Here is a 17,218-nt window from a genome sequence, read left to right as displayed (position 1 = left end):
CTTTGTTTCTGGGTATCCCTTCTGCTCTGGACCTTTCTGGCCTCCAAAAAAGGCTGTAATTATGTACAACCTTGAAGAATGCTTTCAAGGCACACAGGAGTTATAACATGGTTTGTTCTATTTACATGGATAAAAATTAATACACTAGTCTTGTTAGAGAATGATGGATATCTACATCCCAATCACAGCCTTGAGTGTGTAGTTGTCCTAGCATCAAGCTTCTTGAAACTAGCTGGTTTGAAATCTATAAAAAGTACTGCCAACATCAACAATCCATACTTTCATGGCATTGAAGGTCCCATTCAGCACTTTGTCTTATTTCAAATCATTGTGCACATTTTGTTAAGTGTAAAAAGAGGCAGTGACCCTCAGAAGCTGCAGGCAACAACTATTCTCAGGAGCTTATCCAGTGTTATCATTGTGCCTGACAGCTACCACCTTGAAAGGTCACTCTTTGTGAAACAACTTTTTTTTTTCACAAACAGTGGAAATATGAGAAAATCACTAGGCAGTACATCTTCCCCCGCTGAAAATTCAAACATAGAACTCTCTACTAACAACAGAGCTTTTCAACCTCTAACTAAGGTGTCTTTTTGACTGAAAACCTAAGAATGGCCATCAAATCAAAGGTCCAACTACCTCAATATATTGTGTCTCACATTGTCCAGAAGTAGGTGTCCTGGTAAGAGTGTAAGAATTTGTCAAATTTATGATAGCTTCCTGAATTATCACCCAGCCTCCAAACAGTTCTTCTTTAATACTTTAAATCATGGCTGAAACTTTTAAAGGAGGTTAAAGAGTTTAGACATATATGTCCAACTAATGGTAGTGGAAGACATTTAAAAGACACTAAATAGCTCTGAAAATGTCACTGTTAGTGTTCACATGGTTCAAAAAGCATGCATCATTTTCTACACTGTGGCAAACATTTGGCTGATTGCTTTTTTCTGTTTTTGTTTCCGGATAAGTATGTAAGCCAAAATAGGAGCTGTTCGATTCTATGATGATGAAGCATGATCATTCTCTCATGTTGAATAAGTGGTACCAGTGCCTTGCTGAAAATTATTGTGGTTTCAGATAATAAACCTACCTGCTGCAGTGCTTAATCTGATACTCTGCCGCCTGCCTTCATCTGAATCTTTGGGTATCATGTTTCCATTCAAAGAGAAGTGAATGGCCATTTGATCCACATAGCTTATTGGCCTGTATGCTCGTTTCTACAAAGACATAAAAAAACCCCAACAAAATCAGTGTGGAAAAAATATTTTAAATGAGAAATACTGTGTAGCCTAAATTCTTAAAGTTAAGAAGATACATACTGATAAATATATATTTGCTGCTGGCATATTTATACTGAATTTCTTCCAGCAGTATTTATATCTCAGGACTCCGAGAGCCATAAATTAAAAATACAACAAAAAGAAGCAAGAACATGAAACCTCTAGTTCTCCACCATTACCACAGCAAGTGAGTTAAATGTAGTTCTAGTGGACCTCTACTACACAGCACTCCATAAGAGACTCACATGTCCTGTCGTGCTGGGATCCCTGAATGAGTTGTTGCACATACACAAGAGCCGCACCATATAAAGAAAGCAGCTCTGATCTGGAGACAGTACAAGGTCTTAGCACCATGCCCAGGTTATAAGCACTGTACTAATTCAGCTATTTGATGCTAGCTTGATTGACACTTGCTTGTGGACCACATTACAGAATAGGCACACACCTAGGCTCAAACTCTGTATCAAGATTTTGAGATGCATCTAAAAGCCATCAGAAGCCACTGCTGATCACAGATGCTTCAACAGTTTCTTCTTAAAAATATGACTGATTTCTGTATCAATGTCCCGGTTTCATCTGGGATAGAGTTAATTTTTCTTCTTAGCAGCTAGAATAGTGCTGTGCTTGGATTCAGTATGGGATTGGGTATGAGAATAATGCTGATAACACACTGATGTTTTCAGTTGTTGCTAACAGATCAAGGACTCTCCAACTCCCCATGTCCTGTCTGTGTGTAGGTGCACAAGAAGCTGGAAGGGAGCACAGCCAGAGCACAGGACCCAAATCAGCCAACAAAACATTCCATATCATATAACGTCATTCTCAGTATATAAAGGAGGGTCAGCCAGGAAGGAGGGGGTTCTCTCTTACTCCCAGGATTGTGGTTTTGGGATGTTGGGTTTTTTGGCTGGATATCAGTCAGCAGGTGGTGAGCAATCACATTGTGCATTACCCGTTTGTACTGTCTATTATTGTTTTTCTTTTATTCCATTTCAATTATTAAACTGTTTTTATCTCAACCTACAAGTCTCCCTTCACCCTCCAATTCCCTTCCCCATTCCCTGGCCAGGGGGAGGGTGAGCAAGCGGCTGCAGGGTGTTTGGCTGCCAGCTGGGTTCAAACCACGACAATCACAGCATAGCATAGAGCTCATTTCAGTCACTGTGTAGGATTTGAAGATACAGGTCATTCAGCACTTGTTACTATCCCATAAACATGGAAAATATCAACTCCAAATAGAAGAGCAAGTGACCTTATTTGCTTCCACAAGGCTGATTTCCTTTCTCTGGTGATCTCATGTAATGGTTGATCAAACTAGTTACAGTAGTGTGGCTGGAAGAAAATAGGCATGTTGTGAGCGATCCAGACCGAGGGGCCTCACAACTGCAGCTGTTGTGAAGGACATATGCAAGGTCGAAAGAGATAATGAAATTGGGGTTTTGAGAAACTGTCTATGTTGCAGAGAGGTAAGGAGGATGGAATGTAAAAAAACAAGATAACAAGAGGGAGAAACAGAATGTAGGTAAGGCAGAGCAAGGCGTGTGAACAAGCAGCTTTAACTTATTAGCAACCAAAACGTAATGCGTGCGCTTTGTGCTAGTGTATAAATTGCTGTGTATCCTTTAATAAAGTGGCATTAACTTGATCACATTGATCGTGTATGTTGTGTCTGAGACTTCTGTGTCACAGTAGCACAGAGATGACACAGGCTCAGGAATATTTCACTTGGTTGTCTGTTCCCTGTCTAAACTGGGGATATTCCAATGCCAGAGCTGGAGCAGCTGTCCCCATGTCCTTTCTTTCAGGGGGTGTAACCCTTCCAAGGGAGGAGCGAGAGGCAAAGCCATCATCCTGCTCTCCCCCTGCAGCAGCCTGTGTTGGTAGCTGTACATGCTAGCAGGAGGAGGCTGCTCCACAGTAATGCAGCATACACTCGGTACACACAAATGTGAAGGTGTCACACCATCACGGATGCACCCTTCCCTGCTCACTCCTACTCATTGTGGATAGAGCTCTTGTCAGTGACTTCACAAAGCACATTTCTGAGCTCTCCTATAATTCAAACAACTGAATCTTGATGTGAGAATACTGATACATAACTGTTTTACAGGCCGAGTAAAGCATTGCCTTTTGTCCTCTAACCACCACAGAATGGAAAAAAATATTGCCTGAGATTAGCTGCACTAATTATGTTCGTTGTCAGATCTTGCTGAGTAATTGTTATATCCTACTTCTGAATAAATACATCGATGGTTTTAATCTTTTACTCTCTGCAAAAATCCTTTAGGAACCATTGGCAAATATGTAACGAGGTGAAGCTACATTAAAGGGAAATTTACCTGGTTGTAAATCAAAGTAAAACACAAAACCAGTTAATTTCAAAAGATCTCATCCTAGTTTTACAGGTCACACCACACTTACTTTAAAGCTGTATCTGACGATATTCTGGGGAGCATGGGGATTGTTAGCTGTCAGGATGCGTGTAAATTCCTCTTTTAATTCCTTTGGAATGGAAACAAAAGAATATAATAAATAAAACTCCATTATTAATTCAATGCACAGTATACAAATATCAGCAGGTTTATGTTTAGCTCTATAATGTTCAGTTTGCTGCAGATGCCTCATGTACAGCTGATGCCTCCACAAGAACAATGCTTGGAGCCAAGCTAGCTCAGAGGGGAATCTAGAACAGTCATCCCACTTCCTACCACAGTATTTCAATGGACTTTCTTGAATTCTTTAGTTGTGATGTTAATTCTTATCTAAGCTATGGTAGCACTTGAAAAATGCTAGCTGCATTCTATAGAGCAATAAAGACAACTTGTGTCTTGAAGTGTACACTGTCTAGAAACAGTAAACAATAAGATCAGTAGCAGTGCTTGCAGGATAAACCTGCAAACAAAAATCGGTACTAAGTGGAGGGGAAATTACGTATAGCTTCCCTTTGAGAGATACATGGAGGACAGGGAGCAATGCTACAGTTTTACAAGGCAGTGAGAAGAGAGGTACAACTGCAACTGGAAGGGTGACTGACTGTAATTCTACTGAACCAAGCTGAGAAGAAATGGCCATCAAACTGTAAGACACCTCCCCATCCTGTGTATCACACACAGTCACCTGAAAGGCTCAGGGTTGGCTCTGGGGTCCTCCTTTTCTGGGTGAAGACCTGGCCCCATTCCCCTTCTGGATCAAATCCATGCAGTTGAATTGTCTTAAGGCCAGAATGGTGTTTCTAAGCATATCCTCCCTGATATTTCTTGCTGAAAGTCACCTCAGTTCATGACGCAGACACTGTACTTTAGCAAGTTTTACTCTTGCAGAATTTCCTCCAAAACAAATGGGTAATAGGTAGGCTTTGGCTCATGGAGTTTTAACACACCTCATGACAACTACAGGCATTGTTTTACTCACAGCTTCAGTCAGCTCCAGTTGATCTGGGGGTTTGACTAGAGTCTTTGCTGCTGCCCATTCATCTACCCCTTCTCCTGCTTCAGTGGAGACATCTTCATCCTAGCACAGGAACGAGAAGCCCGTTAGTGCATCAAGACTGTGACTGTTTTGTTTCCTCTCAAAGCAGCATTTCTTAAGGCATGTAGAAAAGAGGAAAAAACACCATTTTCCCACCCATCTGTGCTTTGAGCAGAGTGGATAAACCCAAGTGGCAGGACCAAATCTGAAGACTGTTGAATGGCTACACTTGTCAGCAAGAGTTCAGTGTGTTGGAGGAGCTGCTGTCTGAAGATAATTCCTGGCCTGTAAGAAAGTTGGAGTAACTCCGGTAACAAAACTCAAGTAACTCCACTTCAATTTCAGTTTAAAAGTTGGCAATTCTGTTTCTTTTAACCATGTAACACCCAAATGAGCTATACTTTAGGACTACTCAAGGGCACAAGTCAAGGACCTGCAATTATTTTTGAAGTGCTATTCTATAAGCTACATGTAGAAATTAGTTCAGGATACAAAGCTGAAGGGATGCAGCTCCTGCAGGAATGTTAGCCATCTTCTTAGAAAGGCCAGCTGGTCTGCATTCTCCCAACACAGATAGCTGCTCTCCTTGGGCTGGGCATAGGTTACTGTCATGATATGATATCATTAACAGGAGAATTAATTACTGCAGGGATTAATTTAAATTAACTGTCATTATAGATAAACTGCTAGATCACAAAGTTGCTGATTAAAGTGTTTAACTGCTCCAGGCAAAATTTCTCCCTGTCTGAAATGTGTAATGGGTTGATTACATTCTTTTAAATACAGCTCTCTCGGGTCTGATAAACTGTATAGCCATACAGAGCTGCCTATGAGTCCAGGGTATAACCGAAGGCTGGTTGCAGCTACAGAGACTGGACCCAGCAAAGATTTGCTGCTATCTGTAGAGCACCACAGAAGCAAAAAGCACACTGCTGTGTAAAAATATGCAGTGACTGAAAGTAACAGAGAATTCTGCCTATGTCAGCCACCCAGGGAAAGTCACAGGCTGCAGCCTTTTCTTTCCCCAAGGGAGTTGAAATGAAGCAGCCTGTAAGAAAGGTCAGACACTCTGATACATGAGAGGTTATGGTGGCAGAACAGTTGTTTGTGACTTAACTCTCCCCAGATGAACACCTGTTAGTAGGACATTTATCACACACAATTTGATGACAGTTAGTTCAGTGGCTGTTCTCCCAAGTGAATCATATGAAGGGTGTTATGAGTTTAACATTTTTATTTATGTTTTTAATTAAAAAGTAAATAACCTTCATTTTCAAAGGGTCAAAAGAGGAACATTTAACAAGATTATGATTTGTCCTAAGAAAGTGAAAAGCTGTTTATCACCATGCCTATTTAAAGTTATGTAAACTATCCTTCTTCCATCCATGCCAATGGAGTTAAATAAGAGGAGGGTAGATTGAAAGAGTATCCTAAGCACTTATTTGCCCAATAGTAAAAACATCATCATGAGGCTTACAGTCAAGAAGTTAAAGCTATTTTCTCTAATGCTTTTATTTCTATGTTAATTAAGTGAATATGGGCTAAGTTTTGAATTTTCCAAATGGAGCAGGCAGTTTTCTCACAGTCTATATCATCTTATATTTTGGAATTTACATCCCCAACATTTTAACTGAATCTTTTCATATTGAATTTTACCTAAATTGTGCCTTTGTTTTAGCTCCCATTCTAACTTGTTGGTGTAATTCCCTCCTCAGTGGAAATCTAGAGAAACTCCTGACTGCTAAATCAATTGGAATGTTACCAATTCCATAAAACAGGACATTGTTCAGGCTGAATCTGGTTTGTATCTGATAGATGAAGAAGGAAAAAAACATTTTTTAAGATTCATGGATTTGTGGATCTTACCCGTTTTTTAGATACTGCTTTAGGAGGCCTTGGTGGTACAGCCTTTCCTCCTGAAGGTCCACTTTGGCCCTGAAGTGAGAACATGCACAATGTAAACCTTCAAAGCACCCTGCTTTCTAATTTAATCAAAGCAGAATAGAAGTTTAATGTGCTTATTAATGTTTGCTCTGATGGTATGTTTCAAAATCCGAATATACTAGTATTTTTCTATAAATCATTTGAATGAAAGGCAGTCACTTTTATAATACAAGACAGCAGTTTATCAGCATGAAGAAACACTAGGCTCTATCCTTGTTACTGCCTATCCATGATACACCTAAATGTCACACATACAGGGTTTTAGTGCCTTTCTCAAACACACAGAAAGGCTGTTTTTGCCCCAAATGATTGAATGCCACAGAGAGCCTGGAGACAGCAGATCCACACCTACAAAGCCACCAGTGCTGAAAAGACATGGAAAACACTGATGAGGAGATGCAGAGTTAACCACTGCCACCTTCCTGAACACATCACAGCACAGAAAAAAAAATACATGGCAGGCTTTAAGGAAAACAATGAAATAGTTGTTTACAGGTACACTTACAGAGTATTTCTAAGAGAGATTACACAGATTTTAAGGAATAACAGAAGGGCATCAGTGACAAAGCTTTATGAAAACTTTACTGAAAGTGGGAGAGGAAATGAAGAGGATCCTTGTCCTGGTTTCAGCTGGGATAGAATTAATTTTTCTTCTTAGTAGCTAGAATAGTGCTGTGCTTGGACTCAGTAGGGGATTAGGTCTGTGAAGAATGCTGGATAATACACTGATGTTTCCAGTTGTTGCTAACAGATCAAGGACTCTCCAACTCCCCGTGTCCTGCCTGTGCACAAGAAGCTGGGAGGGAGCATGGCCAGAGCACCAGACCCAAACTGGCTCATGAAATATTCCATATCATGTAACATCATGCTTGGTATATACAGGAGGGGTGGCCAGGAAGGAGGGGGTTCCCTCTTGCTTCTGGGATTGAGATTGCAGGATCTGGGTATTTCAGGATTGATAGCCAGGAATGGGTAGTGAGAAATTTCATTGTGCATTACCCATTTGTACTGTCTATTGTTATTCTTTTATTCCATTTCAACTATTAAACTGTTTTTATCTCAACCTACAAGTCTCCTTTTGCCCTCCAACTCTCTCCCCCATCCGCTGGGCAGGGGAAGGGTGAGTGAGTGGCTGCATGGTGTTTGGCTGCTGGCTGGGTTTAAAGCATGACAATTCTTTTGAGAAAAACTGAGGGACAAACAGGACCAAGAACCCAGAAGACAGAGATACACTGCTGTTAAATCAATTACAGACCTTGGCAATAACTGTTTCATAATAGAACCCAGGTAACATTGAGTGGGATGGATGGGAAAATCGGAGGAGTTACTTGAAAAGTGTTTGACTTTGTGATAGGAAAGAAGGGGATACTAGAGAATATGGAAGGAAAATTAAGGGGTAGGGGAGCAAGTTCCCATGGGTTTATTGATTTTCTTTAGGAGAATATTAGTGTTGTCACCTAGGTCCACCTAGCCAAGTATCTCTCTCCAACAGTATTCAAAAGCAAGTACCTATGGAGCTTTCTCCAGGATTCCCTCCCAGCTTGACACAAGGGCTTGAACCAGAAATGTTATCCTTTCTATTTTGTATCAGTGAACCTTTTTTTTTTCCACAAATTTATTCAGTCATTTTGGAATCCATGCACATTTTTAGCATGCACAACTTTCACAACAAGGACTCCCATGGTACAACTATGTGCTAATGCAAAGAAACGCTGCTTGCTTTTTAAGTCTGCCACTTGCTGCTTTCATCTGGTTTTCCTAGTTCTTCTACTGGAAAGTCCACCTTTACCACATTATCTGTTGTTCATCTCCTTTTCCATGCCTGTTATGAACACCTTAAGGAGCACAAGTCTCTACAGAGATTCTTAGACTCCTCTCATGATTCCCCTTCATTGTGAAAATTAAATATTCACTTCTACCATCTGCTTCCCATGTACTAAACAATTAAGCAGCCATAATGACTTTGACCCAGTATCCTCAAGCCTTGTTTCTAAGGCCCCATTACTTGTTGAGACAACAATAAGAATTCAGAAAATAAATATTTTCACGGGAGAACAAACTGTAGCAGAGCTGTGAGGCTGCGACTTTTGGTAATGTTTCTCTTTGTACAACCTAAGCCATGTAAAACTGCTGTTACTAACAAAGTATGAGGGATTATTTTTATTCCAGAAGATACATATTAAAAGCAATGAAAAGGAGCAGATGAATACTTTTTTTTTATGCTTAGAAAATGTGTCTCACTTTGAAATACAAATTATTATGACTCAAGTGGAGAAAATAAAGAGTTATAACATTTCCTTTATAATCCCACAGTGGGCTGGTAGCAGAACAGAGAACCTAGGAGCCCCAGTGTTACAACCACTACTGAGACCGCTGGACTACACAGCCAGACTGTCTCCCCCATGTGATTGCTTGTCAACGGGCAACAGAGCATCCTAGTCTACCAGGACCATGCTACATGTGAATTAGATGTGATTTAAACAACACTTTCAAAGCACAATTTTATTCAGATTCAAATAAAAATAAAACTCTTAATTTTAAACATGAAACAAAGACTACTCACTATTACCCTTTGCACATGAGTCTATAAAAGCATTTATCCAGCAGCAAAGGCATTGACAAAGCAATCTGAGAGTAATTGGTTTTGACGGTTGCACAGATTTCAATTAACATAATCCAAAGAACCACCTGTGAGTAAATAACTGCAACTGTATTAAAATCCAAAAGTGACACTGAAGAAAAGCTAGAGTGCACTGGAAAGAAGCAGCACAAACCCTGCCCTGCTCCCCACACCCTAAAGGGTTTGTAGGGTAGACCATGAGCAATTTGTCTAATCAACCAGGGGCCTATGGTTAATTTGCTTTATTTTTTTTTGTCTTTGCATGGTACCATCGTGGTTTTACAACTGTAATGTAATGATACGGTAAATGTCTGGTATGATAGAGAGACCCTGAGGAGACACAGGATGTGGCATAGAGGAGTACAGGCAAGGGATGATAAGAGATGGGGCACAAGCTTGGCACTGGAGTCTCCACAGCTGTAAGCATCTCATCACTGGCCAGTTAGAGAAGTGCAGATCTGCAGACAGGGGAACTGCGAAAATCTGGATTTAGGAGTTACAAAGAAAAAAAAATAATATTATCTAACACACTTAAAAAGCACCATATACAGTAACATCAGGTGTAGTAAGAGATGGGGCAGAGGCTTGACATTGGAGATACCACACCAGACCAAAGAAGAAAGAAAAACGTGTGAAAGTGTGTTAGGAACATATAAATGAAACTCAGGGTGAAGAATAAACCATCACCATGGACATCTTATCCCAATTAAGGACCCCAGATGCTGACAACTTTTCATAACAATCTCACCAATGACAGCAAAATGAAACCATTAACCTTGGGAACCAGAGGACCAGAGGTGTGAACACAATATTCTTATTCTTATTCTTATTCTTATTCTTATTCTTATTCTTATTCTTATTCTTATTCTTATTCTTATTCTTATTCTTATTCTTATTCTTATTCTTATTCTTATTCTTATTCTTATTCTTATTCTTATTCTTATTCTAATTCTTTTATTCTTATTCTGTTTTTTTTTGCACAGAAGTACTTCTTATTTTCTGTAATAATTGCATCTGGACTAATGATAATATTTAGACTAAGATCTCAGCCACACTTTATCTATACAAGGTATGCCTCCTCTTTGCCCATAAAAGAGATTTTTAGTGTTACAAAGTTTACAGACTACTTAAAAAAAAGAACCAGGATCTAAAAGTCTTTGCTTTGTTTCCATGCATGTTTTTACCCTTTATCAAAGGATAGCAGAGAATACCACATCCAGTTGTATACGACTGGGAGAGGGTGTTCAATGGAGCAGTCTCATTGCATCAGTTAGTGGGATTTACTGCCCTTCTCTGTTTGCCTCATTCCTACTTTACTGCCAGACCCCACTCCCTGCCTGTGGCAGCTTGCTTCAGGGCTCCCTGGGAACCAAGCAAAGAAGTTCCTCAGAGCAGGGATCAAGAACATGACTGGCAGGACAGTTATAAAATTGTACTTATTATCTGTGGTATTTTGAACTAAAATAACTCCAGCTGTCCCCTCCAACCTGAACAATTATGCCTTCGATCTTGTTTGCTATCACACAGATCTTTGGCCAAGTGCTGCATAGTACAGACAGTCAGCACACTCTGAAAGTGTCTTAAACCTGAAGAGGGAGGATGGGAGCCAGCACACACTGACTGGTGTAGGCCTTGGGCTTTCTTCCGTATGTGCTCCACAAAGACAGGACAGCCATACCTGGAGCAGATGACCACAGGTTTGTCTGGCAGGTGGTATTATTGTCTAGGAAGGTGTTGGTCCTTAGCTTCTTCCAGGGTCCTTCAGCAAACTCTTGTCTCCTGCCTAAACAAACTATCCCTCACAGCAGAGAGACCTACTTCAACAACAAAAGTTGAATATCGTATTTGCTGGATATCTTAAACTCTGGCTAGTGAAGTAAGGAATGCAACTCTACTTGACTCCATACTCTAAATAAGTCAGTATAAAAAGCAAAACACAGCCTTTGGGATGCAAGCATCATTCTTGTGGGGATGTGCTACTATAGCCTATTCTGCAGAAGGTTCATCCCAAAGTACCTAAAACTCTTGGAATCCAGTTGGAAGGTGACACAAACTTGAACAGATTAGATGAGATCCTAGTATTTTGGCAATATAAGTGATCTGGATGATGGGATCAAGTGCACTGATGAATTTTGCAGATGATACCAAACTGAGTGGGGTGTAGACACTTAGGAAGGGAGAGCCACCCTGAAGGAAGACTGGGATAGGCTGGAAGAGGGGGCTTACAAGAACCTGATGAAGCTCAACAAGGACAAGTGTAAGGACTTGCACCCGAGAAAATATAACCCAGGAGAGCAGATGTGGGGGTGTGCTTCCTCCCTCACCCCCACAATCTGAGCTGTATCTCCCATGACCTTATTCAAGTGATAACCACCAGTGATGATTGTAATGGATGTGTCTGGTCATGATGGCTGCATCCAACTCAAAGTGAATTCAGGGGAGATAGGTAACAGTACAATTGCCAAGGCCTAATTTGAACAATGCACCCACCTAACGAGGGTGCTGGTCAATGTCCAACTGAAGCTAAATTTGAAAGAAGCTAACATCTGTAGTTGGTATGCAAATATGGCTAAGAGTCAATTACTTGACTCCATAAATAGTGGACGGTCCAGGATCTGCTGAGCTATCCTGCATGACAGCAGGTGGCATGTCAGGATCTCCCCTTGAGTAGGGACACTTCTCAAGGTTACTCCTTGAGGTTGAGAGTCCTTGCTGCAAGAGATTCTTGGAGAGTTATAAATGGCATGTTAAACTTTGAAATCCTAACTAAGTGATATAAAGGATTGATTGTGCAAATATAATCCTTTAGACATAAACTGTTGACCAAGTCTGGGACTAGGAATGAATCCAGCCACATCTAGACTCCTCTCTGAGGAGTTTAGAAAGCAAGGGGGTCTATTCTGAACCTTATGACTCAATGGGAGGGTGTCCCTGACAGTTTTGTCTGAACCTGTCCTCTATGCAGTAAATATGAAGTGAACCTTGCCATTGAATCTTGCTAAACCACTGTCGCATTTACTATCAAACTTCATTAAATCATTGTTTTTTATCAATAAATACATTGCTGTTTCTCTGAGTGAATTGTATCACTCCATCCAAAACAAATTGGGGTAGTCAGCAGGATGGCAAGTAGTATCACTGATTATTTACAGAGGCATGGAGTGAATTGAGTCCCAAATTCTCAGAAGAATGGTCTCATAACAATTAGCATAATTGGGAAGTCGTTGAACACCACTTAAAGGCAATTAGAGTTGCACAAAGGATGAAAAAGGGAAAGGAGTTATCTGTAAGATGCTAGGTACCTGTTTGGAAAGTGCATATCAAGAAAGGGAGAATAGAAAAAGGAAGAAGCAAGACTTAGAGAAGGAATTAGAGGGTAGGAAGGTAACTGAGTTATTGCTGTCTTTAAAAACTGAACAACTGAAAAAACAACTACAGGAAGAAAAGACAAAAGTTGGGAGAAAAGGTCGAGATGATGTTTATGCAGGCTTTCTGATATTGTACAGATCAGGAAACTATCTCCTGATGATTGGGATGGAGATATCTGGGTTGATCCCAGTGATAGTGAGTCAGAAGAAAACAATCCCGTGTTCTTCACAAATCCTCCTGAATATGAAACTAGACCTGTTGTTAGGACAGAAACAACTCTGGGACCATCCCCTGGGACCTATTGCAACTGATAAATTTTCAAGAAAGATATAGCAGAAAACCAGGTGAAACTAACAATATAGACACCATGGAGCAAGGTAAACCTGTCACAATCCCCATTTAATCTCTAAGTGAGATCTCTACAGCCACCTCAAAAACTGTTTGTGCAAGTATTGCACAAACAAGGACCCCGTGATATCCCACTATCTGCTACAGTAGATTTTGCCATGTTAAAACCACTTATTAGAGGAGTCCTGGCAATTCTTAAGCCATACCTGGTTGCAAAATGGGATGAGATTAAAAGAGATACTGAATATAACAAAAAACAGGTCAATAATGCTCCTGAACAACTTCCTACATGGGCAGCATTAATGCACGGCATTGTTAACTACAGTCATGAAATGAGCTGGCATGATGCCTCAGCTGAAAAAGAAACCTGAAGCCCTGGGGAGATGACTCGTGAAACAGGGAACAGAAACTAAATCACAGGTAAACAGATATTAAAATCTGCAAACAGGATCTCAAGAATGGAGAAATAAATTATGGAGAAATGCATTAGCTATACACATTCCCAGAGCCATGATGCAAGGTCAGCCTACTGGCACTATCTTGAGTCTGCTTGAAGCATTCCAGAAATGAGGTGATGATGAGAGGAAGGAGTATATTTCAACACCTGCAGTACCAGTCCCTAGAAAGGGAGACAAGCCCTTCCTGCCCCTTAGGAAGGAACTGCAGGACATGAAGTCAGAAAACAAGTAATGCCTGGATGGCAATTGGGCCTGCTTGTCTGGAAAGCAGAGGCTTACCAGTGGGTAAGTGATGATGGCCCATACATTTTAATCACAACTAGTCCTCAAGGACAATTGGTGAAGTTTTTAATAGATACAAGAGCACAATTTTCAATACTAACCCAACAAGATGCCAAGAAACTGGGCATGTAATCCAGACAACAAAGAGGTAAGATTACTGGTGTGAATGGAGCAAGTGTTGAGTGCCTAACTGCCAAGGACAACTGATGGCTCTCAGGTGAGAAGCACATGGCAACTAGGTGCTTTGCAATTAAAGATCATCATGAAAATATTTTAGGTTTCAATGTTTTAACGACCAAACCTAGCACCTGCCATGTATGGTTCTTCAGCTCAGGCACTGATCCAAACCCCAGTAGAAACCAGGAAGCCACAGCACAGGTACTTTGCACAACCACTATACTCCCTGATTAAAAAATTACTAATGTACTGCAATAATCAATCTCTGCTGCAGCATGAAATGGAACTTCTAAAGTCATAGCTGATTTGGAGAAACAACAGACTACCTCCAGAACCCACTCATCATATAACTCACCTGTCTGGCCTGTTTGGAAACCAGACATTTAACCAGGGGAGGTGTTTAACAATTGATTACTGGTGCCTGAATGCCAACACAGCCCCACTTATAGCTGCTGTCCCAAACACCGTAAACTTAACAGCTACTATGCAAGCAGCTGCACACACATGGACAGCAGTGCTAGATGTAAAAGCTATGCACTTTATGGGTCCCTTAAAGGAGGAAGATAAAGAGAAGTTTGCTTTCACCTGGGAGGGAATACAATATACCTCTAACAGACTCCCACAGGGAAATAAGCATTCACCCACAATTGCTTATGCTGCACTTGCTGAACTTCTACAGACAAACTCACTCCCCTGAGATGTGAAACTGTACCAATACATAGATGGTATTCTGACTAGAGGAACTTGCCCTGGGGAGGTGGGGGAAGAAGCACCAGGAGTATGGCAAGCACTAAATAAAGCAGAAGTTAAGATTACACCTGGAAAATGTCAGGGACTAAGTAAAGAAGTAAAATTTTTAGGTACTTGGTGGATAGCAGGCAGTGCAGTGATTCCTCCAGATACCTTAAGAAAGATGGAATAGCTGCAAATCCCCAGTCAAGGAAGGAGTTACAATTAATAGGAACTTTAAGATATTGGAGGAAGCATGTACCTGGATTTTCTATCATTTCCCATCCATTATACTCACTCTTATGGAAAAGCACACCCTCGGAGTGGAAACTAGAACATAAAGAGCCAGTCAAACTCTAACTGAAGAGTTAAAAACATACCAGTCACTGGGACCAGTACACCCCTGTGACCCTATTAGAGCTCAATGGGGCTTCCCTGAACACACTACTTACTGTAACCTGTTCCAAACTGGCCCCAATGGGCCAATAAAACCTTTATTGTTTAGCTCAACTGCATTTAAAGAAACAGAACTATGATACTCTGAATGGGAAAAGGGACTTTTATCTTTAGTCTGAGAAGTTAAACAAGTTGAGAAAATACACCAGGGACAACCAGTGCAAACTAGAGAACCTTTTAATTTACTAGAAGAAATCCTAAATGGGATTGCTCCCCCAGAAGGAGTTGCACAAAAACCCACTATCAGAAAATGGTATGCCAGCCTAGCAGGAGTTGTAGAAAATACGCAAATAATTGAAGGCCATGTTAAGGCTTCCAAATTGCAGATGCTCATAAACACAGACCCCTTAGCATTACAACAGCCTTTTAAACCTTCACCCATTCTGGATGCACTACTCACTGAGGGTACACCAACAGAAAATTTTGGTTTACAGATGCTTCATCAAAAAAGGTAAACAGTAAATGGCAATATTTGGCAGCATGGAATGGAGTAAAAATCATAAATGTAGGCTCTTCTGCTGCGTGGGCCAGTGCCACAGAGTGGCTCTGCCAATGGGAAACCTTGAATTGGGAAGTAAATAGGTCCCCAGTTTGGAGAAGCAGAGTTTGGCAATTATAACTAGTTATAAACAGGAGAACACCTTTTAAGACCAGATAGATAAAAGCTCACGCTAAGGATACTCAACCAGCCACAAAGTAGAATCAAAACGTAGATGAGCTAACTAAAATTAGGAAAATCACCTTAAATTCTGAGTTATATCAACTGGGAGAATGGTTACATCAAAACCTAAGTCACACAGGTAGAGATGTACTCTGATGGACAAAGTAAAGGCTGGCCTATAAACAGAAAGACTTGTGAAACTATTCTTACAGAATGTCCCCAGTGTAGATTGAAATTAAAGGCAGAACATCCTTCTAAAGCACCACCTGTACACATCAGTGAAAGGAAAACTTCATGGTCTACATGGTAAGTGGATTATATCAGACCATTCAAAACCTTTGCAGGGTATCAATACATCCTCACAGGAGTGGAAGTAGTCTTCGTCTTGTGGCAACTAAGTGTCAGAAAGCCAGTGCGTGAAAAACAGTGTGAGTGCTATCATTTTGGTTCTCAAATCTACCTATTCCTGATGTTATCCAGTGTGATAATGGCTCATATTTTTCATGTTTGGAAGTGCAAGATAGGGCAAACCAGAAGGGAATTAAATGGGCATTCCACACCCTATACTACCCTCAATGAAATGGGATGGTAGAAAGAGCTAATGGCCTATTAAAAAGGAATCTCAAACCACATGAGACTCAGTGGGATACAAGACTTCCCAAAGTACCCCATCAATTAAATAATGTCTACAGGCACACTGGAAATCCTGTAAACCTAGTATTCTTTGCTAAAACTGAGCATAGCACTCCACTTACTGGGAAAAAAAGAGTGACAACATTACAGCCAGGACAGCCTATGATGGTCAATCTATCATCCATCAGTACTGTGCCTATGACTTCAACTAAACCTCCTGGCCCACTTGCCTGGAAAGCTACCGATAGCAGCGGTACAAAACACAGAATTAATGACCAATGGATTTTTCCTCCTTTTTAATGGGGTAACCTGTTTGGACTCTCCCTATCGAAACAAGTCTCTTTTTTCTTACAGCACCTCACAGGATGGAAAACGGAAATGCTACGTTCATGTTACTGTTCCAAACCCTAACAATGCTGCTTCTCCTAACCTGTGAGGAAAGAAGCCCAGAGTGGCCATGGTCTCAAGCTTATGTAAAGTATAGTGGGAGTATGGGAACATTCCCTAGTAAGGTATATTTAAATCTTTGCATCATGGTCATACATGAAACTGCAGAATAATTAGAAAACAAATGGAGCTGGGATTGACAAGGGCATCACCTGCAAAGATAAAGAAGTCATTACCCACCTCTGTTCAGTGCTTGTCAGGCCACACCTGGAATGCTCCTTTCAGTTTTGGTCCCCATTATACAAAAAAGATGTGGACAGGATGCAGAGGATCTAGAGAAGGGCCACAAAGATGATCAAGGGACTGGGAAGCCTGACATGTGAGGAAAGGCTGAGAGAGTAGGGTT

The 17,218-nt window shown here is 40.7% G+C and overlaps 1 protein-coding gene across 4 annotated transcripts in view; it reads right to left on the bottom strand.

The window, feature by feature from the left end:
• DNAI1 (dynein axonemal intermediate chain 1) overlaps positions 1-17,218 on the bottom strand; it is a 166,696-nt gene that overhangs the window by 140,046 nt on the left and 9,432 nt on the right. For all 4 annotated transcript variants that reach the window (XM_042804823.1, XM_042804826.1, XM_042804825.1 and 1 more), the window contains exons 2-5: positions 6,615-6,683; positions 4,692-4,790; positions 3,702-3,782; positions 1,091-1,217 (exon numbers count right to left, since the gene is read on the bottom strand). In XM_042804823.1, the coding sequence (XP_042660757.1) occupies positions 1,091-1,217; positions 3,702-3,782; positions 4,692-4,790; positions 6,615-6,683 (376 nt within the window). The remainder of the gene's footprint in view (positions 1-1,090; positions 1,218-3,701; positions 3,783-4,691; positions 4,791-6,614; positions 6,684-17,218) is intronic.

The sequence above is a fragment of the Tyto alba genome, unplaced genomic scaffold (genome assembly GCF_018691265.1).
Source record: "Tyto alba isolate M040663 unplaced genomic scaffold, T.alba_DEE_v4.0 Super-Scaffold_42, whole genome shotgun sequence".
NCBI classification, from domain to species: domain Eukaryota; kingdom Metazoa; phylum Chordata; class Aves; order Strigiformes; family Tytonidae; genus Tyto; species Tyto alba.
This window is presented reverse-complemented; position numbering and strand designations above follow the sequence as displayed.